The sequence below is a fragment of the Sebastes fasciatus genome, chromosome 7 (genome assembly GCF_043250625.1).
Source record: "Sebastes fasciatus isolate fSebFas1 chromosome 7, fSebFas1.pri, whole genome shotgun sequence".
NCBI lineage: Eukaryota > Metazoa > Chordata > Actinopteri > Perciformes > Sebastidae > Sebastes > Sebastes fasciatus.
The window spans coordinates 8497407-8521935 of record NC_133801.1 but is presented as its reverse complement, the minus strand read 5'-3'; the positions used below and the strand labels follow the sequence as shown (position 1 = coordinate 8521935).

The window sequence follows — 24529 nt, the reverse complement described above, 5'->3', positions numbered from 1 at the left end:
GCCCAATGTTTCAGGTGTATCTTAAAGTAGATGAATGCATTTTCTCCTACTGACCCGACTCTTCCCGCTGGTGCAGCTGCTGGCTTCCTGTCAGTGACGTCTGGCTGAGAATGTCCGACATGCGAGCGGAGCTTAATGCCTTCCCGGCCAACAGGCTCATCCCCGACATGGGCTCTGCCTGATCCTGGACAAGAGAGTGAACAACCGTTTTAGACACAGAAAAAAAACACTACTGATACTTAATGAGCAGCTTCTAGCAGCTACAATGAGTTTGTTTGGATGATTGAGTATGCGCCCAAAAAAACATCTAAATGAATATGACCTCTAGACTCATTCAGTCATGCATTGCTTTCTGCCTTCAGCTGTCATCCTACTAAACAGGCTCTCTCCAGCAAGATGAGCTGATGCATCATACTCTCCAATACAAACCCAGCCAATATTAACATGCCATACAAATGTGAGATTGTTCCTGCCATCCCTTTTGCACAGTATCACAGTGATAGTACATTTAAAATCACAGTTACATTAGTGAATGCTGCAGGCTTAACTACAGCTAATACCAAAATGTGATTGATCAGTTTCACTCACATAGGCATCGTCACAGGTCTGGATGGTGTGGTGGCGCTGTAGCTGTCCACGGGACCTATAGGCGTCACCCTGGGGACCTCGTGAATAGCCCACACCATTATGATCGGGCACCTCCATGGCCTGCCCTTGGGGCCTGCATTCCGCATGCTCAGATTCTGACGGAAAAGATGTCGACAATGAATATAGTGTGTTCGAATTTTTCCAAGAAAAGTAATAAACTCTGTTGACTCTGATGCTAATATTAATGTGAGATAAGAGATCTTTTAAAGTGTAACTTCACCCCCAGGTCTGAGTCTGAGTCCACCCACTGCATAAATTTGAAAAAAGTGGGCAAGGGGCTGAGCGATGAAACCACGCCTACTTCCGTATGACGAAAGCCTCAACAAATATGACACCGCTCGCTACAGTAGCTTAGAAAATAGAGTGCTGCAGGAATGAGTCTTAAAACCCTAAAATGAGTTAGCATTTTAGCACGATGATTCCTTTGTCTGGAAGTCAATGGCTTCTGTCTAGTTTGATAAATGATTAATCAGTTTGAGTAATTTTTTAAGAAAAAAAAAGTCTGAATTCTGATCTCAGCTTCTTAAATGTGAATATTTTCTGGTTTCTTTACTCCTCTTTGAAAGTAAACTGAATATCTTTGAGTTGTGGACAAAACAAGACATTTAAGGACGTCATCTTGAGCTTTGGGAAACACTGATTCAACCATTTCCTGGCATTTTATAGACCAAACAACTAATCGATTAATCGAGTAAATAATCAACAGATTAATCAACGATAAAATAATCATTAGTTGCAGCCCTAGAGCTTTATAACAGCTACGTAAACAGGTCTTACCTCTAGTTGCTGGAGCATTCCTTATGAAGCCACCATGCCTGTGTGTAGGGGAGTTATAGGGCGGGGTGCCTCCTCGGGGAGGCCCGAGGCAGTCATGACCTTCTCCTGCCTTGGCCAGCAGGCCCTCGTGTGGGTGGTGGTAGCCAGTCGGCGCCTCATCCTCCTCCATGCTCTCCGAGTGAGGTAAGCTGGGGCAAGTTGCCTGGGCCGGATGCTGCTGCTGCTGCGGTTGGACATCCGGGGGTCGAATCTGGAGGAGGTGGTGGTAGTGTTGGCCTCCGGCGGCACCCTGCGGCGCCGGCGGCTCCAAGTTCTCACCCTGGCTCAGCTGGCGAAGAAGCAGCATCTCTCCATACTCTTGGGGCGCACCACTGGGTTGTGCTGGGGTTGCTGGGCCCGGCCGGGGGCTCTGCCTCTTCAACAAGGCAGCCAGGTCTTGAACCGGCAGCCTGGGGTCGGTGTGGCCTGTTAAAGAGTGGCGGGGGGACAGGAGGCCCTGCAGGGTGGGAGTGACGTGCTGCTGTGGGCGGTAGTCCAAAGGAGTTGGGGAGAGCAGGGCCTGCTGTAGTGTAGAGGGGGTGCCGTAGCTGCTGGTCCCGACAGCCCCGCTCTGGTAATCCTCCAGGCCGGGGACTATGAGGGAGGTTCCTTGCAGGTAGTGGCTGTAGGCGGCGCCCCGGGCGGCGGCGTCGCCAGAGAAGAGGTGGGGATTGAACTGAGTCTGGTCATAGGCCGATGTGAAGCGGCCAAGGCTGCGACTGGATAAAAGGAAGGGAATGCAGACGATAATTAGCTGCCTGTTGTCACATCAACATGCTCCCAATCCTCTTCAAACACTGCAAATAGTGATGTATTTGCTTTTAGCTTTCAAGAAGGCCTTCATTAAATCACCACACAGACAGCCTAGCAAACACTCAAGTCCAGGTTCCAGTATTCACTGAGAGACATAAAAACATTTCCTAAGGATAAGTATGTATTTGAAGATTGATACACTTTCTCTCAGTGAAGGCCGTCCTGGTTACAGCTGGGGACAGTTTATGGGGTCACAGGATGACTGATCTCCTACATTAACTGTTCTTCTACATACTGTAAACTTCCAAAACACTCACATCCAATCACTCACCCAGCTACACTGAGGTGGAGAATTTGTTGAGGATGTCGTCTCAGCAAAGTCGACGGGGGATTTACATACATTTTCAATACTGGTAACAAATAATGTCCTCAAAGTCTGCCCTCTCACACATAAACATCTCTGGCCTGAGCAACAGTATTATTACCGTCTAAAGTTTCAAAATACAATTTGTAGAAAATCATGGCAGAAATGTAAAAAGACAAACAAAAACAGTGAGAAACATACAACGATAAATACAACAAATAGCATGAAGGTGTCCGTTCAGAGGTGAGGTCATGGAGTAAAAATAAAAATAAAAAACAGAAGAAGACAGAAAGCGGTCGACGTGGTGACAGGATGGGTGGAGTCACCTGTGCATCTCGGCGTTGTCTGCGCTCAGCTGCTTCCCGAGGACTCTGTGCCCTGGCGTGGACAAAAAGCCGCCCTGTCTCTGTGCTACACCTCCCAGCTCCAGGTCTTGAACCTGAATGGTCACCTGTACAGTCAATGTTAATTGTCATTATTATACAATAGATGTAACCATCAGCAGAGAGAAGATGTGATTGGCTCTCTGCAATCACCTGCTGTTGTTGAGGTACACCCTGTGCCAGTGGGACGGTGGGGCGAGCAGATGCTGCTTGTTGGTTGTTTGGTAGAGGGACTCGAGGAAGGCCTGTGGGAGGCGGGCTGCCACTCTGGCCCTGATACAGCGCTGGAGCACCGTGCTGGTACTGCACTTGTGACGGACCTCCTAGCAGAGGAGAGGAGAGGAGTCGTGAGAGCAAAATCTCCAAACTTACTGAAAGCTGGCATCATCATACACGTTTTCTTTTACCCACCAAAATCCCTCTGGCAATGAGAGTGAGCTTTTACAAGGAGGGGACAATTACAATTTCCCAAACAGAAAGTTCAACCTAGGGCTGCACAATTATGACCACTATTATTATGTCACCTATTAATAAAATCTGTCAGAAGATTATGATCAGAGGAAGATGGATCCATCCATTTCTAGCCTCCACATCTACATCAGTTACAAGGTAAAGAAGCATTCTAAACACTCTAGCAATAGTGTTACTAACCATGCCCTTGCATTATGCCTGCAGAGCCGGGCGGAGGGCTCTGGTCGGGCTGTCTGAAGAGGTGGTTGCTGGGATGTGTTGGCGGAGGGCTGGAGGGCTGGATACGCAACCTGAGGGAGGACGGGACAGAGTAGGAGAGGAGAAGAGAGAGATACAACCATGATGTAACACTTCAGTCGATAGCACTGCACCACAGTATCAAGTTCGTTGTTCACCGTTCAATAGCTGATGAGTAATACGTGTGCGTGTGTGTGTGTGTGTGTGCGTGCGTGCGTGTGTTTACCTCTGGAGCTGGTGGGTTAGGTGACTGGGCTGGCTCTCTCCATGGCCTAAAGACAGACCCTGCAGGTAAAGAGAAAATTAAATGTGACTCAAAGCTTCAATGTAACATGATTTGCTACGTGATTATGACCATGTGAGGCATGAAATGGTGTAAGTAATAAGGAGTGTGCGTGTCCCAAAAAAAAGGAATCAAGCTGAGGAGACAAATGAGGCCACAGTGCCGGATATCCAAGCCTCCGGTAAACCAAATCAATAGCACTTCCTGTGAAGCTTACATCTACGCTTTAAAGATAACGGCGTAGTTCAATATAATGCATGCATAATGTAAAAGTTGCCATAAGCTTTCACAATGCAATGCAAGTATGATCACAATGCTTTGCAAGGTCAAGTAACATAGCTGTAAATGTTGCAAACGTCACGGTGCCGTCTGTAACCGCTGTTCCCAAAGAGTGTCGTTTTGGCTGGTAATGACATCTTTATTCGTCAGCTTCAAATACCTGGATTTGCTGGTGGCCGATGTGTTGCTCTTGCTGGTAGAGGATATGCTGTTGCTGGGTGTGCTCCAGGAATCGCTCATCCTGCTGGGCAGCGTACATTTTCTGGAGCTGCTCACACTCCTGTTGGAAAGAGACACGGTCCCCAAATATGAAATTTCCATGTCAACAAGGGAAGTAATTTCAACGAAGGGTTAATGTGTTGGGTTTAGAAAAGTAGCCAAAAAAGTGATCCAACAATGGCTGCAATTTAGTTTTTCTGAGCTCACCAGGGAATTCTGATTTATAAATAACAGAAGAGTCTTTTCAACCACAGGAACTTTCCCCTGGAACTAGGAACCTTTTGAGGAACTCACTGTGTTTTGACTGCAGGGACCAGGGTCTAAATTAAGATCAGGGGGCATTTTCTGGGGATGTTTAACCTCCGAAAAAGGCCCTTGTTGGCAGGGGGGAATATGCTCTGAAAGTACAGGAACTTTCGCTGGGGAGTTTGCAGGGATGACTGTCTCTGATTGCTAAAACACACAGCAGCCCCGGACTAAAATTACCGGGAACTTCTTGGTAGAAACGTGGCTAAAACCGTGTCTTGCCAGAGTAAAAAATTATCAACAGTAATTTATCAATTCATCAACAGCAATTTGCAATATGTAACATTGGTACACTATAGCGTATTACTCCAGTAATACAACAGTATTTGTATATCTCAGCACTAACCATCATATCTGCAACAGTTTCAATGCAAATTCTGCTTTGTGATCAATTAATTCATGGTGTTTAGTGTTCAGAGGCAACACTTTCATCTACTTTACATCTCCCAGTGGAAGTTTAACACCGTGTGTCATCTGGCTGACTGTTATCCTAACGCTAGTTGAATGGCGTGAACACAGGTGCACTCCTACAATTAAGCTAATGCTTTGTTTAATGATACTAATCACATTTAGTTAGTAAAACTAACTGTGCTAAAAAATGCTAAAGGCATATTTTTTTCACAGAATGCACGTCCAAACCAATTTCCTGCTACATGCGAGTGAGATGTGAAAACCTAATGTCAACATGCATGACGTACTCTGAGGTCATATAATCGTCCCTCCACTGTAAAGTCTGCACACTGTTAGCAGTAGAAATTTCAATAAACATTTGATCTCATAAGGGGTCGTTTCCCTGCGTTAACCGCTCCTCTACCCATTTTAACTCCCTTAACGCTTGAGAGCGACGATAATCCCAGCACGTCAGTGCACGCCTAAAATGAAGCACCCACTGTGAACATGATGATTATCCTCCCTACCTACGCCTCCTACTGGGTGAGGTAATCCCATTGCAGTGTCACTGCGAATGATGTGATGTCTTGAGAAGCAGCTTGAGGTTTTCTCAGGTGAAAGACTCATTTAAACTCACTTTAGGAAACGCTGTATGCTGTGCGTCAAGATTACAGTAAGTCTAAACTGCGTCAGTGTTTAATAAGATTGGTTCAGCTAGTTTACACTTTGGACATCGCTTGATTACCAACAGCCAAAAAAAGGCAGGATAAAGATTAGTGAAGGGGAAACTATTTCATCTCCGTCATGTTCTGTTAGCACTTTCACTTCCATTTTTTGTCAAGATCCCCAGACTAATTGAAGGTAAAAACAAACACCATGGGAAAAACAGAACATCCTCTTCTGTGACCATTGCCTTATGGCCCTGTTTCACCTCACACTTTGTTAACTGCTGCTCTAATCTAAGCATATCATCACCATTTCGCTTACAGGATAAGACCTTATCCCTGATGCTAGGACCTTAGAGGATACTGAAGGCCTGATCTGAATTCCAGGGCTGTGGTCTAATAGTCTTTTTTACTTAGGAAGGTTCCTAACTGAGTGAAATGACTTGGAAGTATTAAGTGGCAGCCATGATAAGAGCTGGTCGAATTCTCTAAATGCTAAGGAAAGGTGCTTCAAAGCTTCCTTTATTATCTCCATTAGCATAGGGAACACTAGACTATTCTTTATGAAAGGAGATAATGTCGTCCCACAATTCCTTGAGGCAGCAACATTTAAAGCGACGCACCACTGCCGTCAATAACATCCGCTGACGCTGTTTAATTGTACATTACGGATACATTGAAAACATCCTTCTTCAGAGCGTGAAAAGGCTCCGTGCCGTATTTTGTCCTCCTTGATATTGAAATCTGGGATGTGCTACCCTATTAGATTTTTATGCTTATTGGACTTTGGATCTAGCACTCTACCGTGAATCCCATTGTTGAAGCGCAACCTCCTTTACCAAAACATAGGGTGTTATTTATTTAACAATTCGACCACAGCCCAGGAGCAGACACAGTTAGTGAAAGATGAATAACGGCACTAGGCTTACTCAGAGCAACACTGCAGTTCTTTTTTTAAATACTGCAACCAGAAATTAGCTGACGAAAAAATATTTTAAAACCATGATCATCAACTTCTTACACTTCTTCCTAACTGGACGCGATGCGAACGAGCGAACTTCAGACAATTTTTCAAATCATTCGCTAGGTTGCTCTGTGTTAGGAAGAGGTGTTACTGTAGCTTGGCTGTGTCTGTTTTGCACTGAAATGGTAGACGAGACCAGAGGAGGGAGCATGAGGGGGCAGAATGCAACAGTCAGCCAATGAGACCCTAGTGAGTGACTGCTCTTACACCGCCTGCTGCATCACTGAATTTACCGCCGCTCAAAAAAGCAGATCTGCTGTGCCAGGGAACTTATTCCCAAGAGAGTCAAAATTGCATCAGACTAGCTGCTATGATATCACTATTTCTGCACTTTTTTGCCTTGAGGGCCAAATGTGTTTGGAAGCACTGAGCAGTCCTCCTTCTATGAGCAGTTGAAAAGGCAAAGTGGAGTAAGACCAGAGGGGAATTTCAGTCATCTCAGCACCTGAAGTAGTAATTGTTGAGTCGCTGGTATGGATCAATAACCCTATCAACTATCCACAGAAATGTTTCCTTATTTCCTCCTACAGATCCTGAGAATAAATAACTCAATGCATCTTTTCATAAAGCTAAACTAGCAAGAAAAACAAGCAGATGATACTCCTGGATATTGAGCAGGGTGATGTACCTGTTTGAGTTGCTTAATGAGGCTGCTGTTCTCTAGATGAGCCTTGAAGGCCTGGATGGTGGCGGCGCCGTCTGAGAACCGTCTGACGGGTGAGAAGCGCTCCATGGGGAGATGAAGGGTATTACAGTCCTTATAGCTGGATCTGAGGAAAGGGGACCACAGGGAGCAGACACAAACATGTGTGTACACACACATACACACACATACATACACACACATACATACAACATAACAGATAACACACACACACACACACACACACACACACACATTCAGTCAGACAGACACAGAAACAGACACATGAGAAGCTTGAGCTTTTCAAAGCTGCACAAAATATTACAAGTTACAATATCTGACTGTGATATATTGAGTGTAAAAAACATTAGGACCCCCAAATTCACAAAACTGATATGTCAAATGAATCCATCCAGCTATCTTTTAGGGCGCTTTCACAAGCAAACATTTAGTCCATTATAATTGAACTCTGGTGCGGTTCGTTTGGGCAGTTCTCAATGCAGTAATCGTACCCCGGTGAGGACCAAAGCAACCGGACCGAGACCGCTTGTGAGAGGTGGTCTCGGATCAAAACGCAGGCTGCCTGTGCGGCCATTTGTTGAGATAGACACAGGTAAACGACAAGTTAACATGAGTGGGAGAGGACTGACTTGGACTTCTGCAGAAGTCCGATGTTTGCTTTACATCTGGGCCAAAGAGAACATACAGAATATGCTAAATAAAGTCCACAAATATAGTGACGTTTATAAAGTAAATTGAGGTAAACTGGAGAAGGGATTCATGCGCACAGTAGATGAGTGCTGAGTTAAAGTGAAAACACTTTGACAGCAATATTTCAAAGTCTGCAATTCCCTCCCCTTCGCTTCTTCGTACACGCCCCTCAGCAAATTACTGTTTTTTATTTGGTCCGCTTAGATTTGTGCACTGTGAAACCGAATCAGGCTAAATAGAAAACAAACCAAAAGTATAAATTTCACTCTGATTTGGACGAGCCAAACGGACTTGTGAAAGTGCCCTAAAATGATTTCATCCATCCTGTCGATCATGATAGAGGAGGAAAGAGGTTATGGAGGAAATTTAACTGTGCAAAATTGTCTACAAGTCAAGTGTTTGTTTGTTACATCACTTTTAATCCCTTGACACATTGTCTCAGAGGTCACTGCACCTTATTAACAGCTGAAGTCAATGAGACTTTCAGGATAATAAATGCCACAGTTGATCATCAGTTAAAAAGGTAAGTTAAATTATATACATACCATTGTTAACGGAAGTTCTTCTAAGGGCAACACTGCGAATATAGGACATTATAGGAGGATTTTCTTCTACAAATAAGCTCCTTCCTAAGTACTGCACTAAGAAACATCTGCCATCAAAGGTAAATTGAGGAGATAAACTACTACTACTGTCATTGCATAGTAAAGAACACAAACAACTACTATGCATACAGATGGCCAGCAGATCACAGCATCTGCATGCCAAAAAGAATTCCATAAACAAAGATACAGCCTGTAGCTTTACACATCGATCGTAGCTCAACAGAGCATTTCCCTATATCAAGCCACATTTTAGACAAACGGTTCTGCCTACCACTACATCCAAATACAAAGGTACACCTAAGATATCAAAGGACTTTCTAAACTGAGTTGGAGGAAGATGATGCTTAAAGGCCCAGACACACCAAAACCGACAGAACAAGCTGCGACAAAATCCACCTGACGTCGCCCGTGTCTTGGCCAAAAGGTTGCACTCAAACACTCCGACTATGACGTACGCTCTGCGCCTGTGAGATGAAACAACTCTCCATACCAGCAGGCGCCGGTAGTTTGTATTCGTCAATCATAAAGAGAAACTGGAAGGAATGCGGATACACAAGCCGTTGTCATGATACGTACATGAAACAAAGCGGTGTTTACCGACCATGTTCACACCACTCTCACTCAACACTGCCCTTGTGATTCTACTCGCTTGCTTGCTTTCCTCACGTCCATTTCTCAAAGTGATTTCTCTCACCGACGAGCTCCGCCGCCGATTCAACATACTAAATCGGCCTGAAAAAAATCAAACACGGGCAGACTAGAGCCAACAGTGCTTGACACACCACAAAAGCTAGGGTGACATACGCTCACCAAAAGCCCCAAACTGGCCGGCCGGCTTGGTGTGTCAGGGCCTTAAGGGGGACAACAGCTAGAAATGGACACAACACCAAAAAACACGAAATTTAACCGCTACTGGAGGGAAAATACAGAGTTACTGATGCTAAATGTGAGCCGGTCACATACCTGCTCTTTCCATGTTTACGGGGGGAAAAAAGTTATTTAGAATCGTGGTTTACAGGTGATGTGGAGATACAGTATGTCTGTCATGTGCCACACCCTCCACCTCAAACACCACTATTGACAACAACATCCTTCTTCTTTAGAAGGTGCACAACCTTCATCTGGTGAGAGTACATCCTCACCAATGTGTGTGTGAGATCAGCTGTGTGTGCAAGTGAGTGTGTGTGAGAGAGAGAAAAAGACAGAGTTAGGCTTAATATGCCCCTCATTTAATGTGTGTGTGTATGTGTGTATGTGTGTGTGTGTGTGTGTGTGTGTGTGTGTGTGTGTCTGTGCAGCTCGGAGCGGGTGTTTCCCCTCACCGATTGTGTGTGTCGAGGGCCCAGCCCCCCCTCTGGCGGGGGCCCTGGGACCGCTGTGACTCTGCCGAGGGCTCGCCATGCGATGTGCTCGTGAGCGCGTGCGTCGTGTGCCGCTTGGAGCGGTTCGCCAGGTACCTGGGCCGCAGGGAGGGGGGAGGACGGGGGTGAGGGTGGGAGACAGGAAGCAGCGCTGGTCAGCTCTCTGTCCTCATTGGCTAATGGAGACGGGGGGAAAGGCCCGCCCCTTCCCACCTCTGCCAATGGGTGCCATCATTCATATCATCTTAGCCAATCAGAAAAACATCAGATAAAATTACATAGATGGATGTTATAGCTTATGGGTATCCCACAACCCCCCAGCTTCCAATTTAAGGATTGGACTGGATGCCATTTTTTTAGATCATTGGTTTTGCAAGCTTCAGAGTTAGCAAAGCTGTGTGAGAAAGAGTGAGGAAAGTCCGGAGGACAATTTGGCACTTAACAGAAATGAAAGAGATAAAGAAGCTCTTGGCCAAAGAGTTTGAAAGATAGGAGGGCTGGATTTGGTGGCAGATTCAGTTTGGAACTGTGGCAGAAGGCACTTGCGCGATGGAGAAAGGAGGAGAGATGGGTGTAAGCACCACAGCAGAGTGGCCACCTCCCATGGGAAAAAGCAGAGCAGCCTAGAGGCACTCACTCCCAGCAACCCAGGACACCAGCGAAGTCTACAGGAGGTGCTGTCTGAGGAGGACCAGCTGGGAAACCCGAACCTGGACTTCTGAATCCAACATCACAACTCCATACACCAAATCTGTGCCTGTCCATCAACTGGCCTGATTTCAGCTTCTTCTATGTTAAAGCTCTTATTTTGGACAATTTTACTGACTTCTTGCATTAGTACATCTATTAACCTCCTCTGTGTTGTTCTAGTGTTTGTTGCCCAGTTTTGTTTTTTGTATTCAAAAAGTTATTCTGTTTACAGGATATAGCACATCTCTCCTACTCTAAACTTTGCTGACAAGAAACATAATAGAGTGCTACAGGAATGAGTCCTAAAACCCGGAAATGAGCTGGCAGTTTAGCACTTACGGTTCCCTCGTCTTGAAGTCAATGGGTTTCTTTAAATGGGTTTTAGTTAGATGCCTGAAATAAGGTCTGCGGTTAACACAAGCTGAAGACATTTTGACGTTTTATTCTACAATATAAAATACGTCAGTAAATATCCCACTTGTGAACTGAATGACTTAAAAAAGGCGGTTGTTAACAAGTGGCTAAATGAGACTACTAAACGTCATCACGCCGACTCGTCCGCCTTTACAGCCTCGTTGCTTATACTCACGTTCATGCGACCGTAGATTGTTTATAGTCTAACGTTTTTGTTAAGTGGTGTTCATTTGTGGAAATTATCTTACAGAATAAAACGTTTAAGTATCATAAACGTTTGTTTGCCACAGAGATTATTTCCTACATCAAAATCAAAATCATGAAACAAAATCCCATTAGCTTTTTGTCGAGGGAACCTGTGCGATTCTAACTTCCGGGTTGGCCTACAAAAAATGCGTCATCCCTGCACCACTCTATGTCCTGCATGTCACTAGCCTGATGTATTTTAGGCCAGTAAACTGTTTGTTTACATAGAAGGCAGTGATGCAAACCTGTATTTACTACAACTAGTAAATTATTCTTAATGATGAGAGATAAAACCTCAAGAGAATAAATGTAAACTAATAATACAAACTGTTTATAAAATTACTATTAAGCTTCATACAGAACCCACCGACCTGTTGTCACAGGTTACGGGCCCTCCAGAGTATCCAGTTTAGACAGCACCCCTGTACAGTATACCCCTTCACCAAAAGCCGTCATGGAGGGTTACCTCTGTACTGCCTCTTGGTCTGGCTCTCCATCTGAACCCTCCTCATCCACCGGAGCTACCGCAGGGATAGGGTGCTGAGAGAGGCAAAGAGTTTACCAGTCAACACTCCTACACGTCATACGAGGGGAGAATATAGAAATTGCACACATATAGAAATCCAGATCCTCACCGGGCTGGCGACAAGCGGCGAGGGCCCCCGGGGCCTCTTGAGGAGTTGAGCGTGTAGTTGAATGTTGGCCCCGCCGTCGGAAGCTCTTCGGCCAAGAGGCCCCATGCCGTTGAGCAGCTGCAGGGTAGGCGGCTGCAGCAACGACTGCTCCTGTAGGATCAGCAGACACACAGGAAGTCAGATTGGATGGAAAAAATCAATAAAGCTGATATTTAGACCCCCCACATGCATGTTTCTGCAAATAACTGATGACTTCCAGAAGCCTTCTGATGCAAACTGAAAGACCCCTCGTCTAATCCAACCCAGCTGACTGTACCTTGTACTCCAGCTGCTGTGTGGGCTGCAAGATCTGCGTGGGCATGAGAGTGTGCATTTGGCCCATATTGGGGGCCAGTGTGGGGAAGGGGGGCTGGGGCACTGCACCACGAGGGAAACCTGGAGGCAGTTTCTGGAGGTCCTCCTGCATCTCCGTCCTGTGGTGGGAGAAGAGACAACGACATGAAGGAGTCAATGGCTGCGTTAATGTGCTAGAAACTGGCTCATATACTACTTTTATATGGGATAGATTATTTAAATGCATTCTTAAATAACCCACACTTCACCATCCCTGCCCAGTGGATTATTTAATAGGCTAAAACGAGCTAGCAACTATTACTTTACATTGCATTAAAACTTGACTCAACTAGGGATGTCACAATACCAGATATTTAGTAGTCGATACCAATAACAGTGAAATCCCACTATTCTCTAGAAACTTCAATAAATACAGTTGTTAGAAGGAAATGTTTTTCACAGCATTATAAAATAGATTTTAAAGAGGGAATTATGACCTGTTTAACTTCCTAACGCTAGCTCGAAACAGCTTATAATACATTATTAAAACTAATAATGTCAGGCTTCTGTGGAAAGCAACCAGAGTTGGTGATTGTTGGAACAGTGGAAAGATATATTTTGTTTCTGTCGAGTTTGAATGAAGTGCGATTTACAATGATCAGCAATGTAAAATGACTAAGTCTGGTGGCTTTGAGGAGAGCATATTAATTATATGTTTTGTACGTTAATAAATTATAATAACTGTCCAAAAACCTGTTGATTTTAGTTACTGAATTTTCCATTTCAGAGATGTAAGTTTCGGGCAAGTGGCTGAAAAAGCTTAATGTCAGACCTTTATCGCTACTTGTGATACTGTAGCAATAACTGAAACATAACTGATAGTAGACTGGAGAGTTGAGTTTTACCTTTGGTCTGGTACTCCCACAGTGTGCCGCCTCATTGAAAGGTAGCGAGCCATGGCCTCGGGAGATGGTTCCTCCCCTTCGTCACTGTCCAGTGCCATGTTGCCATCCGGCTAAACAATAAATACACACACATATTTGGTCATTAGTAATGGTAGTGTGTGTTGCATGCTTGAGTGGCAATGTATCCAGAGATACTGTATATATGTTAAATGTGTTTAAATTCTAATATACATGCTTTAAAGTTCAGGTCTTCTATTAAAATCCCTGCTGCATTGCAGTAATCTGACGCATTCTTGTGTTTCACAGCATTTGTGAGTCAGCTTTGAGGCTGTGTGTGTTCTGTTTGAGTGTGTGTGCATGTATGTGTGATTATGTGTGTCTGATGGATCCTGGGTTACACTCACAGTAGTAAACTGTAGTAGCTAACCATAAAATACTGGACAGCCAGTTTATACAAACATGCAAATCATCAAAAATATAAATGTTTGTTGACTAAATGGTGCATCAATTCCATGCAAGGTTAAAGGACAACAATTTTTAACTGTTTAAGTTAGAAGCCGTTAGGGTTAGTTCCGTGGTTGGGATTTCAACAACGTGAACAAAGGTTGTGCCTGGTCTTAGCTTGTTTATCGTGCACACTCACTGCTGGCTACACACTGCCAGGGTGATGCAACCACATGGACGTTGACTCACCTCAACAATCTGGTTCTCTGGGTTGATGAGCTGGACATGAGGAACGGTCATGCTTACGGGATTACCCTGCGGATCCGTCTGCTGGGCACATACATGCACACACACAAACACGCACACACAGGTTGCGTGAGGATTGTACTAATTTTCTGGCAATCTTATTAGTGCAGTGGGTTTGGCTGATGTGGGTTAAAGCAATCAACTCTACTCAGTGGACAAAAACAGTGACTACTGTAAGTTAGACTGATGAAAACAGTCAAATCCAACAAAACCACTCTTCTTCAAACTCTCGCAATCAACTACTACTTTTATGACAATGAAGAAGCTCTTTATATAATGACATCATATCCACATAGAATTGATTTATACATATAATCATCGTATAGAAAGACACACATAGGGTTAATAAGATAACTGTAGGTTGTGTTAAGATCAAGTTGTGGCTCTAGAAACCTTGTTTACAACTATAAAAACTTGGCTTAGAAAACTTGACACATACAGGCTACAAATCTACCATCATATCATGCCAACAACAGTGGACAATGAGCTACCTGTACAGCGTTAAGGGGATAGCTAATGGAGCGCGGTGTGGGCGGGGCAACACGCAGGGTCTTGTGTTTCTTGAGGCGGTCAGCCAGCAAACTGTAGATGGCACTGTAGTGATCGTATGCATCTGTTTGTAGAGACTAGAGAGGAAAAGGAAGGATAAACATACGTTGCTGAGATATCTTTCAACTAGGGCTGTGTAGGAGCAGTACCTGCAGCTTGGTCCACGGTTCGGTGCACACAGAATACACAGTATGTAAATTGATGCACGACATGCGCAACCAAATTTCACAAGTGCAAGTACTACCCAGAAACTTTTAGCCGTAACAACATGTGCCGAGGTAAGCACAACAAGCTGATTGGCTTTCGAGTCAGTCACACTCTGGCGAGCGTAAATGAAACGTCGGAAATGGAAGACCAGCCTGTGGGTTCCCAGTCAGCTACAACAACAACATCGGAGAGAGAGTTGTGTGTAAGACAAGGACAGTGGTTTGTCTTTGCCACTTGCACAACTGTCTGTTCAAAATAAATGAAAAGAAATGGGTCCTTATGCATCTGGGGTTTTTCTTCCTGTTGTACTGAGCTCACACCGAACCGTGTCTCCTAAACCGGGGTATGAACCGAACCGTGACTTCTGTGTACCGTTACACTCCACACACTTATAACAAAAAGCAGAGCAGAAAATTTAAATATATCAGTGTAAGTCAACTACGCATTTGTGTCCAACCTGAAGTGTGCGTTCTCGATCCAGGCCCATCTCACACATGGCTATCAGCACCTGCTCGTTGATGAGCTCCAGCTCTCTCTCCGTCTTCACCTGCTCGCACTCCGCTATCAACTGAAAGGGAGAAAAGAGGTCATAGGTCAAACTTACATAGCCTTTACTCTCACAGTTAAGACATAGTCCGCCACATAACAGAAAATATAATATTTTGTTAATGTTACATATACAGTAGCCACCATCATCTTTGCAACAATGGCACACATTCAAACAGGACACTTAAGTTAGGGCTGCAACTAATGATTAGTTTCTCTATTAATCGATATGTTGTTTGGTTTATAAAATGTCAGAAAATGTTGAAAACGGTGGATCAGTGTTTTCGAAAGCTCAAGATGACGTCCTCAAATGTCTTGTTTTGTCAACAACTCAAAGATATTCAGTTTACTGTCATAGAGGAGTAAAGAAACCTGAAAATATTCACATTTAAGAAGCTGGAATCAGAGAATTTTTACTTTTTGGTATCTTAAAAAATTACTCAAACCGATTATCAAAATAGTTGGGGATTAATTTAGTAGTTGACAACTAATTGATTAATTGTTGCAGCTCTAACTTAAATCAGCAAACTCTACTAATAGTTGCAAAGAGAAGTACAATACACAACATGTTAGGAACACATTCACACTAATCCAAGGTGGAGAATTAGGCAAAAATTATTTTGTTTTAGGTAAATGATCATTACAGGACCCTGCATTCAGTGAAGACATCGACTGCTACTTCTAGAGGGGTCTCACCCTGTCGAATTCTGGATCTGGATCTCCTAGTCTCATCCACTTGTTCTTACAGATCTGTTCCATGCTCAACCGTCTGCTGGGCTCCAGTATTAACATGTGTCTGATCAAGTACTCACAGTCTGCAATAACACACAAACATACATGAGATCACACAACTCGTAACACAGTAGAAATTAAAGCAACTTGAATGTTTGGAAAATGTGCAGAATTACCAACAATAGTTTTTAGTAGCTTTTTTTTTTACCAGCCAGTTTGTATTATTCATATAGAAAGTTACTTTTCCACTTTTTCTAAAATGTGGTACTTCTGTTTTATGTTCAGGAAGTCCATTTATGTGGATCAATACTGAAAACATGCTGTACCTACTCTGCAGTTCTTTTGACATTTCAAAAGGTGGTTTGAAGTGATACCCCACTCAAAATCTTAAATTAAATACTCACTCCTTGTAGGCCTCAATTGTGTTTGTTAAATGTTGTTTTGTGGCAGAAATAAGTATCTCAAAATCCAATTCTCAACACACTCCGCTTTATATCAGTTTACTCAATGTGCCACAGGAGTGGTTTCAATTAACATTTTATACTTTTTTCCAACGTGAAAACTTGGCACAATTTGAGTCAAATGTAACCGACATAAATTCAAGCTGACCAAAGCCGCTGTTAAAGGTACCATGTGGATTTTTTTTTATCACTGGGGGCGCTATAGAGCGATGGTTTTGTGAGTGGGTCCTCGTTTTGTTTGTATCATGCACAAGGACGCACATCGCAGGGTTCGATGCAGCGCTTATTACTAATTACTTAACTTATGTCGGACGCCCTGTTTCTGTTTATTCCTGTCGCACACTTTGAAAGCCCCACAATGGACGAGTGACGGCTGATTTGTGAAGTTGAAATAAGGAGTCATCACTATCCCTGCATTATGCACACACACGAGAGGGCCAATTTACATCCTGCCATCTGAGTCACACTATTCCCCTGATCAACAGTTGGTGGCTGTAACGCACCAACTAACATAGTAATGCACTAACAAAGGCAGTGACGAAGAAGAAGACTGCCAGCAAGCAAACATGGATATAAATACTGTACGATAGATTGCACACACAAAAAAAAAAAAGGTTTAAAAATGTTTTGCAAGGAAGGAAAAATGCTCTCAAAGCATTTATTGTATCTCTTGTAAGTATCTTGTATCTTGGACCTCAAGGATAACACAGTGTGTTTTGGTGAGAAACACTGAAAACTTTCGTTTGTTTACAAGAAACCTCCACAGGGCACCTTTAACAGCCACCTCTCAAGCCAACAGTGGTAAGTGCTTGATACTAAAGAAATTGATTTTTGGTGAAGTACTGCTCCGGGATTCGCTTGGCCCTAAAGCTAAAGACATCTTGCACTGATTAAGGATTGGTCTGGAGGAGGATGTAAGGAGACATGGGAGAGAGTAAGAGCTGACTGGAGTCCTACCTGTGGACATGAAGAAGGGGATGCGGAACTTGCCACTGAGGACACGTGCCCGCAAATTTTGTAGAGTGCTGCCGTCGAAAGGCAGGGCGCCGCACACCAACACATATAACACCACACCTAAGCTCTGTAGAGAGAAAAGACAGCGGGAAACAAACCATGAGTACATCATTTTTAAATAGGACAACAAACAAATCCTTTATAATTATTAACAAATCCAGAGTGCTATAGACTATTGAAGAAATTAGGTACTATATTTTAAGACAAAAAACTTTCAGGTAAGGCTGGGCGATATGGCTTATAAATAATATCTCGAAATTTTTAGGCTATATCGCGATATACAATATATATCTCAATGTTTTCTTATTTTTTCTAAAGTAACATAACTGTTTGATTTGACCGTTTTTGATCTGAAAGTCGATGAGTCGAATCATCGTCAGTGAGCCCTCAGTCGACTTGAAATTCTTGAAGTTGAGCTGTCGTTTTAAGAGGCTAGAGCTCAAGAACTTTGTGCTCTGATAAATAACGTTGTGCTCTTGTAAACAAATTCATCATAAACACATTGGTTGTATAGATACGAATGGTGATGACACAGCAAAAAAGTCATACCCAAGCATGGTAAACGAGACAGGGTCCACGTTTCAACACAAGGGTGGTGGTTTGCCAAAATGACATTACTAGCGTGATCGTTCTAGCAAACTAATCTGAACATTGAGATGATATACTGTCATTTTGAAGTCAGATTGGTATCCTTATTAAGTTTGACTAATTATTCACACAATCGAAATTCAAATTTTCTCCGAAATACAGTTTGAAGGCGGTAGATTTTTAAATTAAGATTAATTTTATTTATTATTTAATATTTATTAATTTTGTTTTATTTCATTATTTATATTGACAGTCTGACTGACTTATTGAAATTAAGTGGGATTGCCTTTTACATTCACGGGAAAATCACTTATTTTGAAGTCAGTTCTTGGTCGCTTTTATTTTGAGGTCAGTTCGAACACGCTTTTACTGTAATGCCTAGTATATACACGTACCGCAAAACAGCGTGAGGGCTAGTTTGAGCATCTTTTTCAAAGAAGAGGCTGGTATCTTACATCAACTCTTCCGATCTAAACACGTATAAACTCGCTTTGGCCCTTCCCTTCTTTCGCTCTCTCCAGGCTCATTCCCGGTTCCCTCCAGATACAAAAACACACGCCCCATACACACATCTATGCTCATACGCCACACACACTCGCCCAGGAGAGTGCGCCTGTGACTGGGAGAGAGCCACAGAGGAAGCAAAACGCCAAAGCGAGTCTCATGCCGGCGGCTAAAAAAAATTACGTAACAAATTATATTTGTCCTTGATGTTCGCGATAGTCATTTACTACAACCCATTTAGAACAAGCCGCAATACACTGAGTATATTAATGAATATATCGCCCACAGATTCATTCAGGGTTTTTTTTTTTGTCTTCAAGCCAGTTAGCTACATCATGTGCTGCAGCCTAACAGGGCCTTGTGCATACCTAAAAGTCTACTCACCCATATATCTACTTTAGGTCCATCATACTCCTTGCCCTCAAAGAGTTCTGGTGCGGCGTAGGGAGGGCTGCCACACCATGTCTTCAACAGCTGTCCTCGAGAAAACAGGTTACTGAAGCCAAAATCTAACAGGGTGAGAGGAGAGGTTTATTCAATCTTATCACTTTACCTGACAGAGTAAATTCAATCAACCCAAGAAAATGCTCCAAAAGCACATGTTGACACTTGCCTACGCCCACTCACCAAGACACCTTCTAAATTAAGTTTCCCACCTTTACATTCTTAAGTGCAAACACACACACACACACACACCTGCGATTTTGATGTTGAGATTGTGGTCCAGCAGCAGATTCTCAGCCTTCAGGTCTCTGTGGACGATGTTGCGGCAGTGACAGAAATGGACTGCTGCCACAATCTGTTTGAACTTCTTCCTGGCGTCCTTTTCCGCCATACGCCCGTGAGCCACCAGGTGGTCTGCACACACACACAAAATGTACGGTTCAGAGATTTATGGTACTCAGTTGTGATTATGCAAGTGAAGACCATGATTCTGTTCTGATTTAGTCTAATAAATAACAACATTAAACCATCAAGGAGAAATGCAAAAGGGTTTGGGACATAGGAGACTTGACATGACTCGACAAATAAGTGGCATAAAAGGAAGTGAATAAATAAAATATGAAATCAAGAAATGTTTGTTAAAAAAAAAAAAAAAAAGCAATACAAGAATGAACATGCAGTGCAAACAAACCAATCATGATGGACAAAAATTTACAAAAAAAACCCCTCTCATAACCAAATTTTTGATTCGATATAGATTTTTACTTATTTTGAATACCAGGGGCCGGTTGTACAGAGCACCTTAAGTCTTCTCCTTAAGTATGATACTGAAAGCTGACGCTCTCCTTAGCTGAGGAACTTACTTAAGGGTGTATAAAAGGTTTCCTTAGTTAAGGAAACACGTTAAGGCTTTTTCGGGCCGGCTCTTGCCCTAAATGGCGGCATTTTGAGGCAAATGTCTTCACGCATTACGTACAGCCGGGCACTGTGAGCAATGAAGCTTCCAGTCAAATCTATAGTGTAAAATCAATTGCTCATTGTTAAGCGTATCCATGGGGTTCTCGGGATGCGTTCGTTTTCTTCATTCATTGCTACAAACTCTGCCATGTTGCAACTAAGAGAAAGAGCTAAGGTCTTTTGTGCAACAGTTTAAGGAATTCCTTAAGTATAAGGGCAAGATAAAGAAAAAAAACATATATACTTAAGTGAACATGTTAAGGAAACCTTAAGGAGAAGACTTAAGGAAAATCTTAACTTGAGGTGCTTTGAGCAACTGGTCCCAGTCTTGGTTGAAAATTAAACATAAACACAAACTGTAAAGCAGAGGAAGAGGGGATGAGGAAGACACTTTACTTCAAGGTAATAGTGGGTAACTCCCTTACCGAATATCTCTCCGCCGCTAGCGTACTCTGTTACCAGATAGATTATCCGCTCCGTCTCCATCACCTAAAGACATAAACACATAACAATCAGGACCTACAGACCCTCTGACAGGCCGACATCTAGTGATGGGCGGTTCACCCGTTACACAACAGAATGAGTAAGCAGTGTTTGGCAGGAAGATTTAAATAGAACAAAACCTGGCATTTACTCAGTGTAGTGTTCAATGTATGCATGTGTGAAGTTTTCAACATTACTTGTTGCGGCAAAGAGATTAGATTAACTGCCGGGAGGCCGTTTTAGACAAGATGCTGTAAAAGTTGGCTTGAAACCGGTTGGTTGGGTGTTACAATCCCCATACAGCTGGAGAAGTTTGGGTGACTCTCTCTTTTCTCTACTTCTACCACTGAGTCTCGCCAGAGCTAAGTTCTTAGGCAAAAGACTGTGGTTGTACTGGGCAGCCCCCCAGATGTATAACCATGAATGTGAAAAAGAACTGTCAACTTTCCCTGGATAAAAATAGAATCTAGGGGTGGGGGAAAATAATCAATACAGTATAGTATCACGATATTGTGTGTGGCAATATTGTTTCAATACACATACGTCAAGTATCGGTCTTTTATTATATAAATTATTAACCTCTTAAAAATCCGCCGGCCGCTATTCTGTCTTTCAGAGGCTGTAGCGAGCTCAGTCATTAAAGCTAAAGTGAAGATACTGGTATCATATGAAACTAGAAAAACCTAAGGAATCGATTGGTGTGGTATCATGACCAACCATGTCATGTTAGCTTGTCGGGAAGAACGCTAAATAATGCTGTAAAGTTGCGTTAAATGTGGCGAGGAAAAACTGGCATGGCCATTTTCAAAGGGGTCCCTTGACCTCTGACCTCAAGATATGTGAATGAAAACTCTGAGATGAACAGAGTGAAAACTGCATCTTGTTAGATAAAACAGATGTTGACAAACTGCATAATTTTCTGTTGAAAAAAGGTAATAAATCGCAATATATCTTATTGCAATACTCAGCATATCGCAAAATGTTTAAAATCGCATTAAGATTGTATCGTGACTAATGGATGGTTCAAACTACGCGATATTAGCCCGATTATAGCCCAATGCGGCCGCCGTAGGGTGTCGGCTCAGATCAGGAATGACAACGAGTGTCGTGCGCGTCAATCGATCGTTTTATCTAGCCTAGTGTGTCACAGTAGACATCAAACGACGCTGCGTCCCGACAGAAAGTCTAGCATGTTTGATTTTTTTTTCACAGCTGTGACTTGCAGGTATGCACTGCTGTAAACAATAGCGAAGCGAAAGAGAAAAGATGTTGGTGCTGCGAGGTGGAATTTCTGAAATGGAGGAAAGATTTGTGGAATTATGGCAACAACACCCCAGCCTTTTCAATGTTTCCTCAAGGGACTACCACACGACAGAGAGAAAAAAAAAAAAAATGGCGTGAAAGAGCAGAGGCACTTCAGCGACCCGGTACTGCCATTAGCATCAAGCTTCCTCCCTGATGACATCATGTGCGTGTGTAATCTGAACCAGGCATTAAGTATCGTGATAACATGGTACTGTGGAGCCTCTGGTGATTCCCACCCCTAATAGAAACAGCATTTTTTTACCACTTACATTTTATAAATTAATACTACCAACCATATCCCTGCAATTTAACATCTTGGTACAGTTAACCCCTAAATACATGGCAGGTAACATCAGATCCTTCTAAACCAAAACATCTTCTATTTGTCCCTTCCCTATTGGTCCATGGGTCTCAGGTATAAGATGTGAGCAGAGTGTGTTATCTGTCGGTGGGTGAGTGCGAATGTGTATACCTGGTAGAGGCGGATGATGTGGGGGTGCTTCAGCAACTTCATGATTTGCACCTCTCTGAAAATCTTTTTCAGGTTCTCTTCGTCCAGCTGGGTCTTATCCACTATTTTTATAGCCACCTGGAGACAGAGAGACAACAAAGGGATAGAGGGAGAGATAAGGATGAAGGATGAGAGGGGGTGAAGAGAGAGGGCGAGATTGAGGAGGAAACAGTGAGGGAAGGAGGAAGTATGGAAGACAGAAAAAGACAGAAACAGAGGAGACAAAACAAGAAAGAATTTATCTTAAATGATGCTTTTGTTTACCAGCTCTTGAATGTTCAAAATACAGACAATACATTCACATTAATGGTATTTAGCTGACACTTAAATTGCAGGCAACAATCCCAGAGCACGGTCCCAGTGCCCTTGCAATTTTGCTATGATGACACAATAATTATAGAAGAGCAAAGCGCCAGGGGAGGGTGTGAGTCACACAGAGTCAATTTAACATGACCTGGCACCGCTAATCCATTAACAAACACATATAAACACAAATAAGTATCTGCCACCGACTGAGTTAAAAACACAAGATGCTATGAGGAGATATCTCAAGATGATAAATAGCCAAACTGCGTGTTGTCAAACACAATGCTTTCCCTGGCTACCAGTTTGTTTGGGTAACCTGACCTGAGCCGTGACCTTCGACTGCGAGCACGACTCTTGCATAACGGCTGAGCCTTTGACAATAGCTCCGGCAGCGTGGACGGTGATGGTGTGTGGCAGGAGCTTTGCGCTGCCACTTAGGAATGGGCAGATGACTTTAATGACTTAATCAAGCGAAGCTGATGGGGCTTCCCCAAAACACAGCTTCTTGGAAAAATAGATGAGCGAGTACAGTCCGAGTGCGTGTGAAAAAATGAAAAGCATGCGTCCTGCATTAACACACACACACACACACAGACAGCACTTCATCCGTTAAATTCAGTGCCATCCTGAGCTCTCCCTTTCCTGATAACAGACGTGAAGAAGGCCATCTGAAGCCCGACAAGGGTGACTTCCTGTTGCAGACAGGAAGGGGAAGTGAGGGAGAGCGAAGAGAGGGCTCCTGGGAGAGGACATCTAACAGTGGCATTAATCCAGATCAGTGTGTAGCTTCCCTTCAAGGGCATTGGACAATTGTGGAAACGTGTATTGGTAGTCTTCCCTACTGTGTTTTCCAAACTTTATTTGATTGTTCAAATAGGAATTTTTTTGTGGATGAGCTCTTAATTTAAAAATATAGTGATGCATCCTGTAGGTTTCTTTATACTTAAAATAGTGGAGTGTCCATTATTTTGTTTTTCACACAATAACACAAACTAACAGATCGATGCAGCGGTAGAACAGCGACTCCTGTGTTCTACGAGGTAAAATGACAGTTAGTGTTAATGGAGTCTGGTCTGGTAGCTTTGAAGGCAGCAATATAACGGCTTCAGTACCCCGTTGCAAAGGGCTGTCTAATGGCGAGGTAAAGCAGTGCATACACTTAAAATTATATACTGTAGATTTTTATAGGTGGGTAAAATATATTTTTCTGCTGCTCCCATCACAGTCGCTTTACCCCGCCGTCAAACAGCCCTTTCCGAACTGAAGCCACTCTCTTCAAAGCCACCAGACTCCATTCACAAAAGCAGTAATTTTACCTCGCAGAATGCGGGAGTATACATACAACTTCAAAAAATCCAAACTAACCATTTCAGTTATTTCCAAACTTAGCATAGATAAGTTTGACTGAGCTAGTGCTAGCGTTCACATTATTCATAACCTTAATGATTACCGACGTAACGTTATTCACTGCTGAGTGGGCGTTTCCATTTGAAAAGAACGAAACAGAACGCAGATGGACCCGCCCTTTAAAGAAGCGTATAGCCCACCTAATGCAATTACACTTGTATGTTTTTTGTATTGGCAAAGTGCTGCTTAAAATCTTAAAAACACAAGTCAGCAAAACCAGAGATAAATTAAGTATTATTTAAACAACTCTTGCCATGTATGTGTCTGTTTGGAAAGCGTGTCTATGTGGTATTTTAAGCTCTAGAAATCTATTCTTGGCATTGGCAGTCATCCAGTTTTGTTGATGTAATCGTTCCCCTCTGCATCTTCTGGAGGGTAACAACA

General features: G+C 43.1%; 1 protein-coding gene across 5 annotated transcripts in view; it reads right to left on the bottom strand.

The window, feature by feature from the left end:
• sik3 (SIK family kinase 3) overlaps nucleotides 1-24529 on the bottom strand; it is a 44420-nt gene that overhangs the window by 4815 nt on the left and 15076 nt on the right. The window contains exons 2-24 of one of the 5 annotated variants that reach the window (XM_074641392.1): nucleotides 22394-22510; nucleotides 20559-20622; nucleotides 19429-19590; nucleotides 19117-19241; nucleotides 17584-17707; nucleotides 16130-16248; nucleotides 15345-15455; nucleotides 14623-14757; nucleotides 14075-14155; nucleotides 13382-13491; nucleotides 12460-12616; nucleotides 12144-12293; nucleotides 11975-12048; nucleotides 10120-10254; nucleotides 7467-7608; nucleotides 4395-4514; nucleotides 3899-3957; nucleotides 3616-3725; nucleotides 3118-3287; nucleotides 2908-3032; nucleotides 1426-2183; nucleotides 589-743; nucleotides 55-184 (exon numbers count right to left, since the gene is read on the bottom strand). In XM_074641392.1, the coding sequence (XP_074497493.1) occupies nucleotides 55-184; nucleotides 589-743; nucleotides 1426-2183; nucleotides 2908-3032; nucleotides 3118-3287; nucleotides 3616-3725; nucleotides 3899-3957; nucleotides 4395-4514; nucleotides 7467-7608; nucleotides 10120-10254; nucleotides 11975-12048; nucleotides 12144-12293; nucleotides 12460-12616; nucleotides 13382-13491; nucleotides 14075-14155; nucleotides 14623-14757; nucleotides 15345-15455; nucleotides 16130-16248; nucleotides 17584-17707; nucleotides 19117-19241; nucleotides 19429-19590; nucleotides 20559-20622; nucleotides 22394-22510 (3433 nt within the window). The remainder of the gene's footprint in view (nucleotides 1-54; nucleotides 185-588; nucleotides 744-1425; nucleotides 2184-2907; nucleotides 3033-3117; nucleotides 3288-3615; nucleotides 3726-3898; nucleotides 3958-4394; nucleotides 4515-7466; nucleotides 7609-10119; nucleotides 10255-11974; nucleotides 12049-12143; nucleotides 12294-12459; nucleotides 12617-13381; nucleotides 13492-14074; nucleotides 14156-14622; nucleotides 14758-15344; nucleotides 15456-16129; nucleotides 16249-17583; nucleotides 17708-19116; nucleotides 19242-19428; nucleotides 19591-20558; nucleotides 20623-22393; nucleotides 22511-24529) is intronic. The other 4 variants (XM_074641393.1, XM_074641394.1, XM_074641396.1 and 1 more) reach the window with 4 other exon arrangements.